Source organism: Vigna angularis, chromosome 5 (genome assembly GCF_016808095.1).
Source record: "Vigna angularis cultivar LongXiaoDou No.4 chromosome 5, ASM1680809v1, whole genome shotgun sequence".
NCBI classification, from domain to species: Eukaryota; Viridiplantae; Streptophyta; class Magnoliopsida; order Fabales; family Fabaceae; genus Vigna; species Vigna angularis.
This window is the reverse complement of record NC_068974.1, coordinates 16,741,960-16,764,522: the sequence shown is the minus strand read 5'-3', so window position 1 is coordinate 16,764,522 and position 22,563 is coordinate 16,741,960. Positions and strand designations below refer to the sequence as shown.

The 22,563-nt window shown below is 36.1% G+C and overlaps 1 protein-coding gene and 1 pseudogene across 1 annotated transcript; one reads left to right on the top strand and one right to left on the bottom strand.

Annotated features, from left to right (window-relative positions):
• Positions 1-169: 169 nt before the first annotated feature.
• Positions 170-12,297, bottom strand: LOC108319551 (uncharacterized; annotated as a pseudogene).
• Positions 12,298-17,978: 5,681 nt separating this feature from the next.
• LOC108319550 (uncharacterized) lies at positions 17,979-21,066 on the top strand. Its single transcript, XM_017550714.1, has 3 exons — positions 17,979-18,263; positions 18,362-18,665; positions 20,990-21,066. The coding sequence occupies exons 1-3, from the start codon at positions 17,979-17,981 to the stop codon at positions 21,064-21,066; spliced, it is 666 nt and encodes a 221-aa protein (XP_017406203.1).
• The last annotated feature ends 1,497 nt before the right edge of the window (positions 21,067-22,563 follow it).

The following is a 22,563-nucleotide window of genomic DNA, read 5'->3' as shown; positions in this document are numbered from 1 at the left end:
TTTATACGTGGAATTTGACAACATTTAACATTTTCTTGTATTATCATTATTTGATCCACACTTAAAATATTATTTTTGAATTCTATTTATCTTATTTTTAATAATATTTTTCTCTCTGCAACAAAGTTCAAACAAAAACCAAACTCTAGACATGTAAGCCTAACAAAGTTCAATCTGAACCAACCGTGATATCATCGGGCCAGCGTGACTCCTCTCCATAGCCAATCAAGGAGCCCAAAGCCACTACCATCAAGTCTAAAATGAGTCTGAATTGGTATCCATCATTGCAGGCCACTTTAAAGGTGGAAACCACCACAAACAATCCTAAATACCAAACGAAAACGCAACCAGATCAAGAAACAAGATTTCCCAGACCAGAATTTGAACCCTCAAACATAATTTGAGAAACAAGAACAAAGCTCCTAAAAAGAATTCCCAAACCAAAAATCCCAATTTTAAGATAAGAAAAAAACCTAAATTCCCAATTCGCTATTCTAGAAACCCTAAACCCCAAAATTTTCATTTCGTAACCATCAAGAATCTCAATGGTGAATAGCATAGGCAAAAGGAAACCCTAAATCGTAACTCGGAACCCCAAAATTTTCATCTCGTAACCATCAATCCCGCCATTGCAACACTCACTACACCACGAGAGAAAGAGAACTTATTGTCTGCGAGAGAGGAACTCAAAGATTTGGGGGAAAATATAATCTGAGTTGTGTGAATAGTCTATTAGAAAACTAATTTAGGGTTCACTTCAATTGAATCTGATTGGAATTTTAAAATTACCTAGGATTGATAAGTAAAAGTAATTAAAAAGGAAAGTATTAATCCTAATCCGTTATAATTAAAAGCAGGTTAAACCACTCCCGTAGTCTCCATTTCAGAAATCCCTATTCTTAAAATATTAAATGTTATCAAATTCCACATATAAAGCTTTGTGAATGTCACGTTTAAAAAACTGTCCACGTCAATGTTCCAGGTCATAAAAAACTTGACCTCATTAAGTCAATTTAACGGCAGGGACTCAATTGAGTCAATTTTTCACTTTTAAGGACTAAAGTGGGGAAACCGAGACCTACTTGAGAAAAATCCACATATATAGAGACTGCGGAAGAGATTTAACCTTAAGTTAATAATAAGTAGAGTAATAATAGTTGTCAATAAAAAGAACGACTTCAATATTTTATTTTATTTTAGTATCAGTGTATTTATAATTTATCGTTTAACAACCTAATAAATTTTCCTTCCAAAAAAGAAAATTGACTAAATGATTATTGTAAGTATTTTTTTTTCTTTGGATTTTAGTTGATCTAGAGTAATAAGAGTGTATATTAGAAAATAAAATGGTGTTATCATTTTACTCTAAATATACTTATGTTGTTTACTTATGTTGTTGAAAATAAATATATGTGTTGAGTATAATTTTAGTTTTATAATAGAATAATTCTTTATCGTATTTATATTGTTTAATATAATAATTATTTTAATAAGCTTTTTTTAATATTTAATTAATCTAAATTATTATAGATGTTCAGACCTAGAAAATGATATTTTAGAAGTAGTAGTGAGTTAAAAACAATGAGGCTTGAATATTTTAGGCTTAATAGCTTACTTGGTCCCTATGTTAAGTTGTTTTTTTAAGTTTAGTTTCCGGTTTTAAAAGTGCATACATTGAGTTCCAAATTGTATGAATAAATTCTTATCCGTGAAGTTGGTAGCAACGACGTTAACTCCGCGCTGACATGGCTACATTTTTTTCTCTCTCATATGCTCTTCCTTACATCTTTTTCTCTGTCTTTTCTATTCTTCTCATCATTAATTAAAAGCAGAAAGTGAGAGAACTATAACCTCATTTTACGTCATCTTATATGTATCAGATAATGGAGCGAGTATTCTATGTTAGCAATGAGATTTTCTGAAATAAAAAATAATATTTTTGCTGGAATAGTCTTAGATTTCAATTTTTTAAAGTATAAGCAATACACTATTAAAAGTTATTAAAAACTTTAAGACTCAATAAATAAAATAACGCACAATATGTTTTTTATGATTCCAGTAAATCTAATTAATAAGTTGTTCATTGATAGCAATTTTGTCTCCATTTTTTGTATGTTGTAACAATTCCACCCTTAGATGTTTATAGGTCATGAATAACAAATAAACCAAATAAATAAAACATGAAGCTCTAATATTCATGGTTACCTTTTAGTTAGGAAAAGGGGAAGTAAAAAATTTATAATTTCAATGTCGCATAAACTGCTAGAAAACAAACACAAATGACTATTCAACCTAACTAAAATAATTTAATTCATTTACTATAACCACTTACCACAACCAATAAAGAAGATATGGCAAGTTATATTCGTGTCTCCAATCTTCAACCATGCAACAATCTCCAACGGACCAAACTCATGTAACATTTGAATTACACGTGTCTGTTAATTGTGTCATCATCCTTAACTTCAAGTGCATCATTACAATCAGATTTCTAGCTATTCATATGTGAGCCTTCTATAAATACATTCAAGTGGTTTCCATATTCGGTATCATGTTCGACCGTCATAGGATTCACAGTTAGTGATGGCTTTTCCTCAATGATGGACTTATCTTTATCAGTGCTACTACAGCCTACACTGTACATTGTTGATTTACTAGAGATGTCAAGGGTCGAATCTTCCCTTGGTGCTTCAGCATTGTCCAAACCTTCATTGGAATCCAATATAACCATAGGGGTGATCATAGGACTATTACCCTGCGGGGCTGCAGGCAACTCACCCTGTTGAGTAGGGAGAGGACCATGATGAGCTTTAAGCACAGAGCAATGAAAAATCGGATGAATTTTAGAAGTTGAAGGCATCTCTAGTCGGTATGCGACAGGTCCAATTCGCTCCAGAATGCAAAAAGGGCCATAGAATCGCTTACTTAGTTTTTGATAAGCAACACCCCTCACAGAATTTTGTCGATAGGGTCGCAAGCGAACATACACCCAATCATCAACCTAGTATTCCACCAAACGACGCTTGCTATCTGCAATTGTTTTCATCTGGTCCTGCACCTTTTGAAGCTTCTTTCGAAGAGCAATTAGCATTTCTTGGCGAGTTGTCAATAAAGAATCAACTGCTTCAACAAATGAAGTACCTGCCAAGTAATTTGGAATGGAGGGAGGCTCCTTCCCATATGTGATTTGAAAGGGAGACATCATAGTGGCGGAATGAATAGTGGTATTATAACACCACTCTACGACCCCCAAGTACTTTCCCCAATCTGTTGGTTTATTATGCACCATGGAGCGTAGGTACTACTCTAAAGTCCTATTGAGAACTTCCGTCTGTCCGTCAGTTTTCGGGTGAAAGGAAGTGCTCATCCGAAGTTTAGTGCCACACAACCAGAATAGTTCTCTCCAGAATTTGCTAATGAAAACTAGATCGCGATCTGAAACCAAATTGCGGGGAAACCATGGTGTTTACAAACCATGTCCAAGAAGAGTTGTGCAACCTTGAATGACGTGAATTCAGTGGGTAACAATTCGAAGTGAGCACCCTTGGAAAAGCGATCAACCACCACTAAAATGACTGTATTACCTTGAAAGAGAGGTAAACCCGTAATGAAATCCAAGGATAGGTCAACCCACGGCTCCAAGGGAATAGATAAAGGTTGCAGTAGGCCTGCGGGTTTTTTGGTTTCATACTTTGTTTGCAAATAGGTTGCACATTGAGCAATAAACTTTTGGACGTCCTCACGCATACCTTGCCAGTAAAAGTATTGTTGGAGCCGAGATAAAGTCTTGGAAATTCCTGTATGACCGCTCAATGGCGTTATGTGAAATTCTGCCAACAACAATTGAACGAAAGGATTGTCACGATTAAGCCAAAGCTTTCCTTTATACAACAAAAGGTCTTGGTGGATGTTATAGTTCTCATATGCATTAGGATCATTCTGTACAGCCATGAACAGTTGACTAAATTCAGAGCTTGTGTATAGAGCCTTACGGAGTTCCTCTAGAAACAAAAAACGAGGCATGGACAGAATTAGGAGTTGGCTATCACCAAAGTCTTGGGGTCGTGAGAGAGCATCAGCCACAACATATTTTTTCCCTGCTTTATACTGGATGGAATAATCAAATCCGAGCAACTTTGACAAATAAACATGTTGCTCTAGAGTCTGAATAATATGTGACATTAACTCCTTGAGGCTGCGATGATCAGTGAGGATTGTGAAAGAGTGCCCAAGAAGATATTGCCTCCACTTCTTGACAGAAGAGGTGATAACATGAAGTTCACGCACATATGTAGAAGAGTGCATGAGTCTTGGGCATATGGCTTATTGTGGAATGCTATCGGATGTCCTTTCTGCATAAGGACTGCCCCCATGGCCACACCTGATGCATCAGTCCCCAAAACAAAGGGCAGGGAAAAATTTGGAAGAGCTAATAGTAGTGCCTCTGTCATAGCTTTCTTCAAACTGTCAAATGCAGTTTGAGCCTCCAAGGACCACACAAACACATCTTTCTTAAGTAGGGCTGTAAGGGGAGACGCGATGATGGCATATCCCTTGATGAATCGCCTATAGAACCCAGTTAGTCCCAAGAAACCGCGAAGAGCTTTAATAGTGGTAAGTGGTGGCCAATCCACCATTTCCTGAATTTTAGAATGCTCAGGTGCAACACCTTCAGAAGATACCACATGTCCGAGATACTCCAATTTTTGTTGAGCAAATAAACATTTAGAGCCCCTTAAAAAGAATTCTCCCTAGATCAGTTGCTGTAATGTTTTCTCTAAGTGGTGGAGATGCTCTTCCAATGAACCGCTATAAACCAGAATATCGTCGAAAAAGACGACAAATTTACACATAAATGGTTTCAATAATTCATTCATTGTGGCTTGAAAAGTTGAGGGAGCATTGCAAAGCCCAAAGGGCATTACAGTGTACTCATAGTGACCATGATGAGTGCGAAATGTGGTTTTTGGGATGTCAGCAACATTCATGTGGATATGATGATAGCCTTGGCGTAAATCCAATTTCGAAAACCAAGACGCTCCCCCCAACTCATCTAAGAGCTCATCAATAGTTGGAATCGGGAATTTGTCTTTGATGGTAATGGCATTAAGAGCACGGTAATCGACACAAAACTGTCAACTACCATCTTTCTTTTTCACAAGCAATACTAGGAGGAAAAAGGGCTTTGGCTTGGCTGAATCAAACCATCAATCAACATCTCTTCTACCTGTTTCTCAATTTCAGCCTTTTGAAAATAAGGGTACCTATAGGGTCGCACCGTCACAGGAGCCGAAGTAGGGAGGAGGGAGATTTTGTGATTAGTATAGCGTGATGGAGGAATAGAAGGGGAGTTTTGGAAAATCTTGTAGTATCTATGTAAAAGGGAAGAAATTTGAGGGAGAGGATGAGTAGGGACAACGTGTATGTTTGGTTGAGTCGGTGATGGTGAAGTAGGAAGTATTCTGATGTGGAAGAAACTAGCGGCCCCATGAGTTTGTAGGAGGCGTTTGACTTGATGGGCTGAAATATCGCTGGGCTTAGGCGGTGCATCAACTTTGAATTCCACAAATTTTCCATCCTTGATAAATTTCATAGTGAGTTGAGAATAATCTGTGACAATTGGACCTAAGTCCTTCAGCCACTGAATGCCCAAGACAACATCAACACCATTAATAGGAAGAACATGAACGTCTACGGCAAACTTATGGCCCTGAATCATCAAATTAACTGTTGGACAAATAATTTGACATTCAATCTCGGTACCATTGCCCACCATGACCCTCAATGTGTTAGTGGGTTGGGCTGTCAAATTTAAGAATTTAGCCACTCTATCCTATATAAAGTTATGAGTACTTCCTCCATCTACTAAAATAGTGATGGGCTGTTTTGCAACTGGCCCACGATCTTGAGAGCTTCTGGAGGAGGTAACCTAGCTAAAGCATTAAAGCTGATATGGGCCTCATTGTTGATAATATTCATTCCTTCTAGAAGAAGAATACTAGAGTCCCCTTCAAGAGTCGGTGACTCAACCCGCACGTCATCATCGTCATCAACTGCAACAAGTAAAAAAAACCGACCCTTGCACTTGTGCCCAGGACTGAATTTGTCATCACAATTGTAACACAATCCCTTCTCCCGACGAGTCAGCATCTCTTCGTGAGTCAACTTCTTATAATGAGTTTTGGGCGGGTTGGATGGTGTTGCCAACGGTCGTGACGGTGGAGTTGGCAACAATGGAGGAGTGGAAGATGATGTAAAGGGGGAACGTTGACGAAAGTGTCTGCTTTGATCGTTAAGTTTATCTTCCTATAGTTTGGCCAAAGTTGCGGCCTGCGTCAACGACTGTGGTTGTAGTGCTTGGACCTCACAACGAATATCCGGGTTTAACCAAGAAATAAAATTGCTCAACAAAAAGATGGCAAGGAGACCAACAATGCGATTAGAAAGGCGTTCAAAGTCATTTAAATAATCTTGAACCGTACCTTTTTGAGTCAATTTAAAGAGAGATCCGCGTGGGTCGTCATAATAAGAAGGAGCGAATCGAACCTCTAAGGCCTACAGAAACTCGTGCCATGAAGGAAGCATGTTGTTCCTGTGCAACCACTGAAACCATTTGGGGGCGGGACCATCCATGTAAAAGGAAGCTATCTGGAGCCGATCATCCTCCGGCGTGCGATGATACTCGAAGAACTGCGAGATCTTAAAGATCCATCCCATTGGATCTATTCCATCAAATCAGGGAACCTCAATTTCAGGTGGGGAGTGTGGAGAGGGTGGGTCACGTGTAGTAAGTTGAGAGGTAATGGCATCCAATCAGGTGGTGATTTCGTTTTGGATGATTGTGAGCTTCCATATGGCTTCTTCCAAGTTGGTGATGGATTTAGAACGAGTATTGTGGTCAGTCATGGTGATAAGAAAAGAGGGTTATGGGTGAGGAAAGAAAAGTTATGGGTGAGGAATGCCTCTCAATGAAAGCACCAAAAATGATAGAGAAATTGCCTTGATTAGAGGTCAAGGGGCCTCCTACAGAAAAGGGAATAAGGAAATGGGAAAATATTCTTTCTCTGCTTCATTCATTCCTTACTAGCAACTATATAACAGAAAGGTTACTAACAAACTCATAATAAACCAAATAAAATACTGACACGTCATACCATAATGTTCCCACAATTTCACCCCAATGATCACATCTTAAAATCAGTTAAGTATTTTGGGAATGCTGGATTCTTCATTTGGGCCTAAAATCCTATCATATTTGTTCCTCATGCAGTGATTCTTATGAACTCTTTAAACAAATTTCATTGTTATTCGTTTCCCTTACAGGTCTACCTTTAAAGTCCTCCTTGCACACCTTGCAAATAGTTGATTCAGATGTTGTTGACCCATCTTTTCAGCCGCTAATACTAGTAGAAGATTCCACTATGTAGCTTGTAAGATCAACCATCCCGGTCTCAATTTTGTCTTCTACACTGGTTGAGATGGTAACAACATCATTAGGAAGATTGCATACGAGTATCTCCATTTCCCTCAATTGGATGAATCCGTTCCAAACGATTTACTAAGTTTTCTTCTTTCTCCTTATGGTCCTTGTCACCACTAGATTTATTAGATCTTGTTTTATCCTTTGAATTAACTATGGGATATACTGGAAGAATATTAGAGGATGTATTATGACAACGGAAGAACATAAGGTTGTAAAAGCGGATGCCTTAACAATTAAGCTGCCTGTCAATGAAGACAAACATCATTACATCTTTATTATATTATTATTATTATATTATATTATATTTTACTTTTTCCTTTTAATTAATGTTAAGAGGAATAGAAAAGAGAGAGAAAAAGATGACAGGAAAAGTAGAGCAGAGAGAAAAAAGTGCAGCAACGTCAGCGTGGAGTTAACGTCATTGCTACGAACTTAACGAATAGGATTTCATTCATACAACTTTTACAACTTTGGGACCCAATGTATGCAGTTTTAAAACCGGGTACTAAACTGAAAAAAAAAACCACTTAACATAGGGACCAAGTAAGCTATTAAGCCAATATTTTAATATTAAATGATTGTAATATAAATAGTTTTGTTACAAACAAGTTTTATTATTTTATAACATACTAGAAATTACTTTTCTAGAGTTCTCTACCTTCTCTTTAAGGGTTCTTGCAACCTGTTCATCTGTTTGAAGACCAGAGATCGCTTGTGTGATCCCCGTTATGAGATCTTCGAATCTATCCAATCAGTTTCTCAAAAAGAGTAAGTTAGTTCATGCTTTTTCTCTCTAGTTTCACATTTTCCAATGCATGTGGTGTTTGATTTTATAGTATGTAGTCTCCTTTTAGATTCTCAACTAATCAATGGTTCTAATGGTACACCATGTTTATAGGTGTTGTTTGGTCTCTTTGAGCTGAAGGAGCATAGTAGGGTTCTTTAGAGATGGTTTGAGTTTCTAACAGGTAAGGGAAGCTAATTTGTCATCTTTAAATTATGTTTTTTGTGTATGTTTAGTGCTTGCATGTATAATAAATTGATTTAATTATCATTTTACTATGTATGTTATAGTTAGTTCATTTATATGGGTATATTTGATTAGTTGATGGATTGGTTTTTATTGAGATGTGATTTTGATGTTATTGTGATGATATATGGTATGTTATGAAGTTGTGATGATGTTTTGAATTGACTGAAATGTTCAAGGCATAGTGAGCCATCAAAGTTATAAGTTTTGTAGTTAAAAGTGGAGGTTCAATAGGTAAGTTTGAGAGATAAAGTTTGGATTGTTATATTTGGTATTTTAGGTCATGTTTCATGTCATTTGAAACTTGTTAGAACTTACAGTTAATAGAAATCTAAGATAGAAATAAGTGTTAGTCAATAAGGTTGATTTTAGAAGGTCTTAAGTTCAAATTTTAGGGTTTTGATAGTTGAGTTTTTGAGAAAATGGTTAAAAATGTAAAGCAGTGGTTTAGGGTCAGTTCTTAAATCATTTAGGACTTGTTAAGGTGTTGAGTTAGGCCATATCTGAGGTGGAACTGATATTTGGTTCATAAGTTATTTTCTATCATGTTTTGGTTCATGGTTAAGGGTTCTAATAGTGAAATTTTAGAGTATTGAAGCTGTAATGATTTTGAAGTGTTAAGATTTGTTGTTGACTCATTTATGACTTGTTAAAACACTTAGTTTGAAGAAATTTGAGTTAGAAAGTGTTGTTTTGAATTTAGGTACTTTTAGAGATGTTAAATGGTCTTAATGCACCTAAGTACGGATCTAATGATCAAAGGGATAATTTCTTTTAATTCTAAATGTGATTTTTACATAAACTTTAGGGTGTAAAAAATTCATTTGATCATTAGAACAAGTCTCAAGTGCATCAAAATTCATTTTCGAAGTGTGTTGTCCATTATCATGGTGCCTGAACGCCCTCTTACTAGACCTTGAGCGCCATGTTCTACTTTGTCCAACACTGAATGCTCCTTTTTTTAGCACTAAGCGCCACTCTCCAGTGGCCCTAGCGTTGAGCGCCAGCCTCGAGACGCCTGAACGCCAATTTTCAAGTCTTGGGATTTAGTATTTTCTAATGTCTTATAATCTTCTGATAAGTTGTTTCTTGTACTATAATACTTTGATATATATATATATATATATGTAATTATAATTATGTGAGATATATGATGATGAATATATGATTGATCATGTGAATGGTATTGATGGATATAATTTCATGATGTCATGGAGAGGTTATATGGCGATGTTTTATAGGGTTGTTAACATGAATAGTTAGAGTTAAGCTGAGGTTTATTTTGACATTCTAATGATTATCCATGCCCAATTAGAGAGTGATGAGTCATGTCGTGAGAATAGAAAGAGGTCCTAGTCTAGGGTCTTTCTCCAGGTAGTAAAGGACGTTTTAAAGGACTAACCTTGTGTGAGTGAGTCAGTTGTTCCACCATACAAGTGCAAAATCCTCTGTAACTCGACATTCATGCTATATTCAGATGAGTCGGGTTTATAGTCGTGGTGTGATTCTTTAATGTGTAAATTTCTTGGTTTGAGATGTAATATATGTTACAATTTAAATATTATGTTATGTTTCTGTTTATATTAGCTTACTCTTTCTTTTTTCTTTGTTTATTTGTGTGTGTTTTCTCTTTTGTGCTGATCATCTTAAATGGTGTGAGCTTAGGGAGAACATTTTTTGAGTCGTTTCAGGGTGAAAAATTTGCAAATAGTTTTGGATTGAAAATTTGAATATAAAACTTGACTTATAGTTATATTTGGATAACTCCTGAATGTTAGTTGTTCTAGTTTATTGGACTTGTGATATTTCCTAAATAGTATATTATACTATTTAAATGTGTTAAAAAAGAAGTGTTTTGTTTCTCACACTAAGAGGGGGGTGAATTGGTGATGTTAAAAATGATTGCTTTTAAAAAATTTTTCGCAAAACAGGAAGTCTTTAAAATTTTCTTGAATCGCAAGTAAATTTGTATGCAATGAAACACTAAGCGTATTCGAATGCAATGACAATATAATCGATTTAATGCAGAGAGAAGGGATATGAAAATTTAAACACTACGGTTTATATTGATTCGGCAAAGCCTACCTCTAGTGTCCTTCCACACAACCTGATATGGAAGCCAATGCACTATATAGATATGAGTTTACACCAAGGGCTTTATAGAGACCTCACGTCAAAGTGTAAATCAACTCTCTAACTCAATAATCTAAGTATAGGCAATACACAAAACAGACAAGCAGCAAGAATAATCCTCTTATGTTGTCAACACCTTTGAGATACCCCTCGCACGTTCTTCTTCTTGTATACACCACATGGAAACCAACAACTCTCAGCGTTTGCCAAAGCTTTTCTGATCACGCAGTAAGCACCTTCCTATGTAGAACGATCAATCTTTTCGTATCAAACAATCTTGCTTCACAAGAAATCGTCAAGACTTTATCACCATAGTAATTCTTGATTCTTGGAGCTTTTATCACTTTTGTAAGATTTCAAAGTACACACTGAAAAGATATGAAAGTGTTAAAACCAATTCTTCTTCTTCTTCTTTCTTACAGAAATCAAATCATGCGTTAATATATAGTATAAGACAAATCAGACGCGTTATAATCAATTATGCTATTAATCTAGTCGAACACAATTCACAGTTATAACAAATTAACAATAGTCAAAGACATTAATTGAAAGCACAATTAATGTAATCGATTTGCAATAAATGTTTATTCAACATATTTAAAAATATGACCATTGTGCCAATTATGTCAAGCATTTAAACAATTTTCAAATCTTTAACAAACTTAGTCGAATACAAGATGCATGCAATCAATTAAGTAGAAACACTTAGCATATATTTGAAAACTTTTCTTCTCAAAATACATCACAACACACTTGAAAATATTTGTGCAAACATACGAGTTTTAATCGATTTAACCAATAATGTAATCGACTTAAAACTTGTTGTTTTACCACACTTTAAAGTTCAAACAGCTGAAGCTAGGTGTTTGTGGTTTTTCATTTCCAAACACTCATATTATGCATACACAGATAAAATCACATATCAAACATAGTGGTTTGCAATAATCAATACAATATGTTCACAGATATGCTAGTACAAATACAACACAGTAAGCATAGGCATATAACATGTATAACATAATACATACAAATGTGTTAATACTAATTATGTGTTGTCATCATCAAAAACACAAATATCACAGAGATTGTGGGTTCAACAAATCTTGTGCTCTCCCTATCAACAATCTCAACAAAATGGAATGTTACAATTATAATTTCTCATAAGTGTGACAATAATATATTTAATTCTTAAACTATTTTATTTGATTCTTTTATATTTTAATCCAAAAATATTTATTACTACATCATTGGTATTTTTAAAATATTTGTACAATAGCATAATTTATTAATTTTCGTAAATTAACTAAGTTGATTTATATAATAAATTTATATTTATTAACAAAAAGTGAAATATATCTTTACATAAATTTATTATGTAAAAAAAAGAAAGAACTAACTGAAAGTATCAAATATTTACATAATTAATAAAACTTTTCTTTAATTAGAAACCAAATAAATATTGATGTAAATAACAAAAATATTATGTAGTAATTGAATTTATGTAAAATTAATAAATAAAAGTTATTATTTGCCTTTTGTGAGACCCTAGAAAATCAGCACTGCAAATCCCTGTCACATCACCATTAATACACGCCACATCACTGCTTAGGGAAATTAAAAACCCACTTTGCACCGCATGCACGTCTGCCATGTGTCATTTTAGAACCTTAGGAAATCTGTAGTGGGAAACAGGTGTCAGTATGAGAGTGCATGTCCGTTTGACGTTGGGAAGAAAAATTTATTTCTCTGAAAACACTTCTTCTCACTCTCTGCATTCACCTTCTTCCTCACGAAACTTTGGCCTTTCTTCTTCTCCAACTTCTCTCTAGAACTCCCAACTTCTCTCTACTGTAAATCTCACGCCTCTTCTCAGATCAACTTGCAGCACCGTAGGAACACTCGCCCAACTGCAAGCTACCAACTGGACCGAACAGTTTGAAAGGCTGAAACTGGTAAGTCTCCTTCAGAAGCTTGTCCTTAGGTTTCTGGAAAACTAGGGTTGTAGTTGCATGCAAGTAGGTAGTCTAAGTGTTCTGTTTTCTGTGGTTAGAATTGTTTTGGAAGAGTCAAGAACATAAGAAAAGCGTAGTTGGACGAAGCCACTTTTGCATCTAGGACAAGTTTGGTTGTCAATCCGGGTAAGGGAAGCTTATATGTTTAATTTATACTTGTATGTTGTATGATCTGGTTTGCATGTATGAAAAGTATGATGAGTGAGATGTTATGAACGATCACTGCTATGGAATATGATTTTGATTTGGTTGAACTGCATGTTGTTTTGATACGTATGAAAATGGATTAGTACTGTAATGAATGAGTTATTAATGTGATGAATTCCATAAAGTTTGTGAAGTAATATTGGATGTGAATGTATAAAGTATGAATCATATGAAAAATGTTAAAGTTAAGATAGTTGAAAAATCTGGATATGATAATTCTCCCTATGATACATTACGCTCGTCATCGTACGGTCTTATACCGTTCGGTTTCCCTAAAAAAATTACTTAGAGTAGAATTATTTCATTTGGGAAGAATTCGATTTGAGAACGAGCGTCCTTATTTCGAATTACTATGTTTGGGCGTTCGGCTCAGCATAGAGTTGTCGTACGCCTTAAATTAAATGGTACTAAATTAAGTGACGTTCGGTCTTACACTGAGCGTTCGTCCTAAAGAGCGCTCGGTCTTGTACCGAACGTTCGTCCTAAAGAGCGCTCGGTCTTGTACCGAACGTTCGTCCTAAAGAGCGCTCGGTCTTGTACCGAACGTTCGTCCTAATTAGCGCTCGATCTTATACTAAGCGTTCGTCCTAAAGAGCGCTCGGTCTTGGACCAAGCGTTTGTCATGATTAGTTGTCAGTCATCTACCTAGCGTTCGCTTTGATGTAGTGTTCGGTCTTAAATCGCACGCTCGTCCTTATCTTTGATTCCTTATCGAACGTAAATAGCGTTCGTTCAAATATTACAATATTCATCCTCTTACGTTCGTTCAAATACTGGCATCGGTTCTTCATATACAAAATTTTACAAAGAAAATTCTAAGTATTATTGACCATCCTTGGTACATTGAATCTGGTCCAAGATCTTTTTCATGAAAATTTTCTAAGTATCATTATACCTTCAATAGAGTCAGTTCATTTAACTGACCAAACAGAGAGTCACGTTCGTCCATCCAGTACTTTATTTGGACGTTCGTCCTAATTCTTCAAAGGACTGAACGTTCGTCCTTTTATGCTCTTAAATTTAAAGATGAGAATGATGATAAATTATAAGATATTACCATGTGAACACTATATTGAGTGATTCTATGAGTATGGATTTTGGACGAGCGTTCCAAGGAGGAACGTCTCGGATATGTTAAATATTAAATTTGGTAAAGTATGACTGTGGATAAGTTAAGACTCGCTGTCCATCCTGATGTTCCGTGATACTCATCTTCATGTAGAGGAGGGTAGTCATGTGTGGGAACGGCAGGAGGTCCTTAGTCCATAAGTTAACATGGGCGACGTAAGAACGGACTTACCTCGAGTGGCAGCTGTTTGGTGTATCCCAGTTACTACACCACTCGGGTGCAGGGACGCTTGTAACTACACAGATTCATACAGTCCGGACGCTTGTCAGGAGTGACTGCAGCGGAATGGTTAGCGTGGAATAACAAACAAAGAGGGTTTTTAATACAAACGTGTGCCTTTTAATTTTTACTCAGTTAAACTTACTTAGCAATTAATATTGACAAACAAAGAGAGTAAGGTTGAGAGAAATTTGCACAGATGATTTTATCCTGGTTCGGATCTTACCAATCCTACGTCCAGTCGCTTATCTCAAAACAAGATAAACAGTTTCACTAACACAAAACAATTACAAACTACAATCACAAAGATACAATTTGTAAAAGTTTAGAAACCACCTCTCTTGATGCCACAAGAGATGAGACAACACCTCCTTTGAATCTTCACAAAGGATGAAACACTTCCTCCGAATACTTCACGAAGGATGAACACCTCCTCCGAATACTTCACGAAGGATGAACTTCCTCTTCCAGACACCTCCTTAGACACACCAAGGATGAACCAGCTATTCCTCTATCACCGTAGCAGTATATCACCAACTCTACAGACAGAGTTTCCTTAGCTGAGCAAGAGCACACAATTCTCAAGAGTTTCTGAGTATTTGAGCACAAGGGAAGAGTTTCTCTGTCTTTAGTTGAGAGGAAATGAGAGTCTATTTATAGACTCATCCAAAGACTCTTCCATTTTACGTTTTCAGCCTTTCTGACTGTGTTAATCGATTAGCTACAGTGGTTAATCGATTAGCACCCCAACGGATAGTCCAACGGCTCTTAAAACGGCTAGTTTTTCAAACGGCTCCTGTGTTAATCGATTAACAGCCCTTGTTAATCGATTAACGTTAATCGATTAACACCTTGTGTTAATCGATTAACACTACAATGATGGGCTTCTTCATGGCGCACTGGAACAATCGATTAACACCCTCTGTTAATCGATTAGCACTGCACAGTTTCGGCTTTTTGGTTTATTTTTACATCACTTTTGAATGTATACATAAAACTACTAATTTTCCTATGTTCATACAATTATTACAAAAGATTACAAGTCTTCAAAAGATCATTCTTCATGAGTCTTGGTTGTTCTTGACTTGATTTGGATATCATCAAAACTTCATCTTCATCATTTTGCTAACAGTGTCTCCCTGGTGAGGTGTAGAAAGTTAATGTATTAGAGAAGAACGTGACAGAAGTGGAGCAACATATGAAGCAACAACAGCAGGTAATGAGAGGACCCAAATCTTCAAGGAATATTACTAATTCAAGGAGGACAAGGAGGATGCCTTACGCTCGTACTGGATTACCATCTACTCCTAATGGGTCTCAAGCACAATCGTTAGTTGCTGCCAATCGGTCTGGACAGCAAGGGGTAGTGAAGTGTTTTCAGTGTGGAGGACCACACTACCGAGCATCATGTCCTAAGTTGTTGGGAGTAAAGTTATGCACTCGTTGTAGGAGAAACGGACATCTAGAACGCAAGTGTAATATGGGAGGACGAGCAGTGATGACGCCTCTAGATGCTGAAAGAAATCAACCAAGGGGCGTGGTCGAACAGGCAATCGGTCAGGATTAGGCCATGACAGGCGCTAGAACAGCAAGTTTAGGTACATTCAACAACCACACTTACTTATTGAATGAACGGCCTTGCCGTACATTGTTTTAAATTGTTGTGATAAGGGAGTCGTTTGATCTGGAGATGAAAGTATCAACAATTGAGTTAGTTGGATGGCTAACCTGTGAAATAGTGCTAATTATTATTTTAGGGAGTGTTTTTTACTGGAATTGACTGATCTAGGATATACACCATAAAACTGGAGTGTCGACGTTCGTATCTATTAAATTAGATCGTTCAGTAGTGAGGGGATAACCGAACGGTAATAGTAAACATTTGAATTATAGAGTTCTCCGGAAGAGACGCCCAGGCTAGCTAAAAGTTGAATCTCTTTTTGCGCTAATACCAGATGTCAGGTTAACATCAGTAACCTATTGCAAAGTAGCAATTGCAGAGTGGATGGAACTCAATAACTAGTTTAATTGAAGCGAACATTTCGTTATATAGTACTCTCATTTTCGTGGTATACAAGATGGATGAGTCAGAGTGAAACATGTGAGAGCATTGCTAGGAATGTTAGGAACAATAAAGAGCTAAGGGTAGAAGTGTTTGAAGTATGAATTACTGGATAAGCAATATGCAAACACTAAGACGGGTGTAAGCAGTGATAAACCTAAATTTGGGTTTTGTTGAGAGTTTCAGTAATTAATATTATAAGTAAGGATACGAACGTTAGTAGAGAGTGAAACGTTCGATAGAACCGATCGGTAATACGTCTAAGATACTATTAGATTTACTGAGAGTAGATTGAACAAGAATTTTCGCTTTATAGTTATCAGTTTGAGAAGTTAATGATAAGGATTGGTTTCACAGGACAGCAGGGAAGTGGTTGGATTGTTTAGAATACAATTTAGTAGCAATCCAGGTAGAGATTTTCATTTCATCTCTTGGATCTGTGCAATCATCTAAGAGTAAGTTGGGTAACCAGTTGAGGATTCGTTCAACTTATTACTTCAGACGAACGACCAGACGGATAGGACAACCCAAAAACATGAAGACCTGGAAGTATGCTCGTTTTGAATCGAATTGGGGTCAGAGGTGAAGTCTAGTTTTCTCCAATGACCAAGAAAATCCACTCTCTGCCTAAACCTAAAATGTTTGATACTCCCTTTAAACCACTCAGGAATTCCTTATATTCCCTTCTTCAAACAGTAACTGTCATTTAGAATCAGCCTTATATTTTATTCATTGTGTTTCTTGTGATTAATCGTTCGGTTTTCGTCTGACAAACGTTCTCTTTCTTCTAAGCGTTCGGTTATGAACGAACGTTCAGGTCTTTTGGCTGCTCGGTTTCGTTCGTTTTTTTTTAGCGCTCGTTATTTATGTCCTTTATTTGGATTAACTATACAAATATATATAGTTCACCTTGTCTTGTTTTTCATTAATAATTCTATTCCACGATATTCAGATTATTCTTTCAGTATTTCTCTTCTCTGTTTCGCTGTTTCTTCTGTTTCATTGTTTCACACTCGACTACAATAGAAACAAACTCCCATATTAATTCTTTTCCTCTTGAAAGACTTGTGATTTTTCTTAATAGTGATTTTTCTCGTTCGGTATTTAGGTTACCGATCGATCAACCTTTCAAAGCCATTATTTCCTTATTTTAATGTTATCAACCGTTTACTTACTTCATAGTTCTTCTGTAGTTCACTCTCTTTCCATAACCATTCAGCCTTACCCAAATTTTTCCGTTCGGTATAGTTGGAACCAGTCAGCCTTGAATATTTACTAAGGACGCGCGCGGGTAGGTAGAGCCGTTTACCTTAAAAGCTGTTTCTCAAATTCATTAGTATTACCAAATCTTAAATAGAATCTGGCGAGTTGAGTATGAAGATATCATTGCCTCCTCAATTAGCGAATCATCATCTAGTTTTCACGCATCACCACTCTGGAAGTATAATGGAGACTCGTCTAATGTGCTAGAGCTAAAAGATGTTCATATTTAGGGATACCGAATTGTATAGATCCAACCAGTACGTATGGGAGATACCCCAACCAAGTGTTTCAAGAGAAAATCCATCAGATGGGTGAGAGTGGTCTGGAACGAGAAGAATGACGACATTACGAGAGAAGTTGAAGATTTACAAGCAGAGACAAAGTATTCCCGTATACCCTTTAGTATCCCTTGATTTTCGAGGACGTGTGTTCTAGATCACATGGGCGTTTGGGATGAAGTCTTACCGTTAGTAGAGTTCACCTACAACAACAACTTCCAGTCCAGCATTGGAATGGCTCCCTTCGAAACTTTGTACGGACGTAAGTGCCGCACACCACTTTGTTGGTTCCAGGAAGGAGAGAATGTGCTAACTGAACCTGAGCTCATCCAGCAAACTACCGAGAAAGTGAAGTTAATTCAAGAAAGGCTGAAGATGTCCCTTAGCAGGCAGAAGTCCTATGCGGATAGAAGAAGAAGACCTTTGGAGTTCGCTGCAGGAGATCATGTATTTCTTAGACTCAACCTGATCACTGGAGTAGACCGAACCGTTCGTCCAAAGAAGCTATCTCCCAAGTTCATAGGACCGTACCAGATTTTGAGAAGATCGGACCAGTGGTGTATGAACTAGCTTTGCCTCCTCAACTATCAAATCTTCATCCAGTCTTCCACGTTTCCCAACTCCGGAAGTACATAGCCAATCCTTCTCATATCTTGGAGCTGGAAGATGTTCAACTGCGCCACGACCGAACGCTAGAATTGCAACCTGTTCGCGTGGAAGACAGCCGCACCAAGCTATACAAAGGAAAGGACGTTCGTCTAGTTAAAGTGGTGTGGGATGCGAAGACTGGCGATTCAACATGGGAAGTGGAGGATGCTAAGAGAGATTTGTATCCCCCCTTATTTATGGGTAAGTTTCTAATTTTCGAGGACGAAAATTTTTGTAGTTAGGGAGAATGTGAGACCCTAGAAAATCAGCACTGCAAATCCCTGTCACATCACCATTAATACACGCCACATCACTGCTCAGGGAAATTAAAAACCCACTTTGCACCGCATGCACGTCTGCCATGTGTCATTTTAGAACCTTAGGAAATCTGTAGTGGGAAACAGGTGTCAGTATGAGAGTGCATGTCCGTTTGACGTTGGGAAGAAAAATTTATTTCTTTGAAAACACTTCTTCTCACTCTCTGCATTCACCTTCTTCCTCACGAAACTTTGGCCTTTCTTCTTCTCCAACTTCTCTCTAAAACTCCCAACTTCTCTCTACTGTAAATCTCACGCCTCTTCTCTGATCAACTTGCAGCACCGTAGGAACGCTCGCCCAACTGCAAGCTACCAACTGGACCGAACAGTTTGAAAGGCTGAAACTGGTAAGTCTCCTTCAGAAGCTTGTCCTTAGGTTTCTGGAAAACTAGGGTTGTAGTTGCATGCAAGTAGGTAGTCTAAGTGTTCTGTTTTCTGTGGTTAGAATTGTTTTGGAAGAGTCAAGAACATAAGAAAAGCGTAGTTGGACGAAGCCACTTTTGCATCTAGGACAAGTTTGGTTGTCAATCCGGGTAAGGGAAGCTTATATGTTTAATTTATACTTGTATGTTGTATGATCTGGTTTGCATGTATGAAAAGTATGATGAGTGAGATGTTATGAACGATCACTGCTATGGAATATGATTTTGATTTGGTTGAACTGCATGTTGTTTTGATACGTATGAAAATGGATTAGTACTGTAATGAATGAGTTATTAATGTGATGAATTCCATAAAGTTTGTGAAGTAATATTGGATGTGAATGTATAAAGTATTAATCATATGAAAAATGTTAAAGTTAAGATAGTTGAAAAATCTGGATATGATAATTCTCCCTATGATACATTACGCTCGTCATCGTACGGTCTTATACCGTTCGGTTTCCCTAAAAAAATTACTTAGAGTAGAATTATTTCATTTGGGAAGAATTCGATTTGAGAACGAGTGTCCTTATTTCGAATTACTATGTTTGGGCGTTCGGCTCAGCATAGAGTTGTCGTACGCCTTAAATTAAATGGTACTGAATTAAGTGACGTTCGGTCTTACACTGAGCGTTCGTCCTAAAGAGCGCTCGGTCTTGTACCGAACGTTCGTCCTAAAGAGCGCTCGGTCTTGTACCGAACGTTCGTCCTAAAGAGCGCTTGGTCTTGTACCGAACGTTCGTCCTAATTAGCGCTCGATCTTATACTAAGCGTTCGTCCTAAAGAGCGCTCGGTCTTGGACCAAGCGTTTGTCATGATTGGTTGTCAGTCATATACCTAGCGTTCGCTTTGATGTAGTGTTCGGTCTTAAATCGCACGCTCGTCCTTATCTTTGATTCCTTATCGAACGTAAATAGCGTTCGTTCAAATATTACAATATTCATCCTCTTACGTTCGTTCAAATACTGGCATCGGTTCTTCATATACAAAATTTTACAAAGAAAATTCTAAGTATTATTGACCATCCTTGGTACATTGAATCTGGTCCAAGATCTTTTTCATGAAAATTTTCTAAGTATCATTATACCTTCAATAGAGTCAGTTCATTTAACTGACCAAACAGAGAGTCACGTTCGTCCATCCAGTACTTTATTTGGACGTTCGTCCTAATTCTTCAAAGGACTGAACGTTCGTCCTTTTATGCTCTTAAATTTAAAGATGAGAATGATGATAAATTATAAGATATTACCATGTGAACACTTTATTGAGTGATTCTATGAGTATGGATTTTGGACGAGCGTTCCAAGGAGGAACGTCTCAGATATGTTAAATATTAAATTTGGTAAAGTATGATTGTGGATAAGTTAAGACTCGTTGTCCATCCTGATGTTCCGTGATACTCATCTTCATGTAGAGGAGGGTAGTCATGTGTGGGAACGGCAGGAGGTCCTTAGTCCATAAGTTAACACGGGCGACGTAAGAACGGACTTACCTCGAGTGGCAGCTGTTTGGTGTATCCCAGTTACTACACCACTCGGGTGCAGGGACGCTTGTAACTACACAGATTCATACAGTCCGGACGGTCTGTTATATATATATATATATACATATTTCTATGTTATTCTATATTAAGTTACATTTTGTATGTGTGAATTGAAATGTTAAATGTATGTGTTGATTGTATGAATTAAATTATATAAGCTTACCCTTTCGTTTTCCTTGTGTTGTCCATTGTATCTGTACGTTCGTCCTGTCTTGCAATGATCATCCGTGTGGATGTGAGCAGAAGGAGAAGCCACTCTAGAGGACGTGATCGAGGGAGAAGAAAACTTAGTTGAAGTGGAAGTGAAAGCGGAGCAGTAGGACGTCCGTCTTTCATTTTGATTAGAGCGCTCGTAGATGTTTAGATTGTAAATATTAACTTATGAGGACGTTCGGTTATTTCTTTGGTAAAACCGTTCGTCTAATTTAATTCCTGTAGCTATGATACGCTCGTTATTTTTGTACTGCAGCCTTTCGGCTCTTGAATTTCAGTTAGGAATATAAAGATTGTTCACTTCACTGTTAATGGTAATTAATTCTGATTTATGGTAATTACTATATTTTGGGATGTTACACCTTTCAAGAATCTTTTTAATTCTTTTGTAGAAGATATGATCCATAATTTGTTGACTTTTAAAAAAGTAAAAATTAAAATTTAATGTTATGATTAAGTTATGAGACATTAAAATGGTATAAAATATTGAAGAAATAGTAATAACCTCATTACATATATTTTGAGGTATATAAAAAACTGTTGATACAGTGAGTATGAATTAATAATGCATATTGTTGTGTCCTGATAATAAAAAGAAATAAATTTTATTTATTAAAATAAAAAATATGATAAGTAATATTGTCTAAATAAGTTTTTATTGTGAGTAATTATTTGAATTTGAAAAACTAATTACTAAAATGATAAAAACTGAAAAATAGTTTTTTTTATGAATAGTTATTTAAATTTTAAAAATAGTAATTACAAGGATAAAAGTTTAGAAAAAAAAAAATAATAAAAAGATACATGTTCTTTATAGATTATTACATCTTCTTCCTACTTATTAAGTAGGATTATCAATAGAAAATTTTGACATGAAATTATTAATTTTGACATGAAATTGTCACCTGGATTAAAAGTAACTTGTTATTGATTTTATATGAATAAATATTTGATATAATCATATTTTTTTTATTAATATTGTTATAGGAGGGCCTTTTAAATCATTTATGATAAGTTCACTTGAATTTGGTAATTATATCACACTTTATGATTAATTCATAATGAAAAATACATAAAAATAATGTATTACTTTTTAATAATTTTAAAGTAAAATATATATTACATAATGTTCTATAAATGTTGAAGAATCATTAAATGTTTAGTGGATAAATATATTAGTTATTTAATATTTTTTGTTTTAAATTTTATTTTCTTAATATAATATTAAAGTTGTTGAAATAAGATCATTTAGAGAATATACCGTTTAGCATATCGAATTTTGAAGTTTAACAATAACATTAAACGAAATATTGTCTTTCGAAGAAGAGTATATAATGGAAGAGAACATAGATATACCTTGGAGAAAACACAAGTATATCTTTGAGTGATCATAAGAGAGAACTCCTAAACATTATATGTTAACAACCTCTATCCAATAGGATTATCTAGTTGACCAATTCAATCAAGATCAAAAGCCTAAAAGACTTATGCTCAAAAGCATCTTAAGAGATAATCTACAAGTCTTATCAGAACAACTTTCCTAACCGGTTGGTTGCAGGAAGCATCTGATCAATTTGAAAATCCTACATAAACTTAATATGACA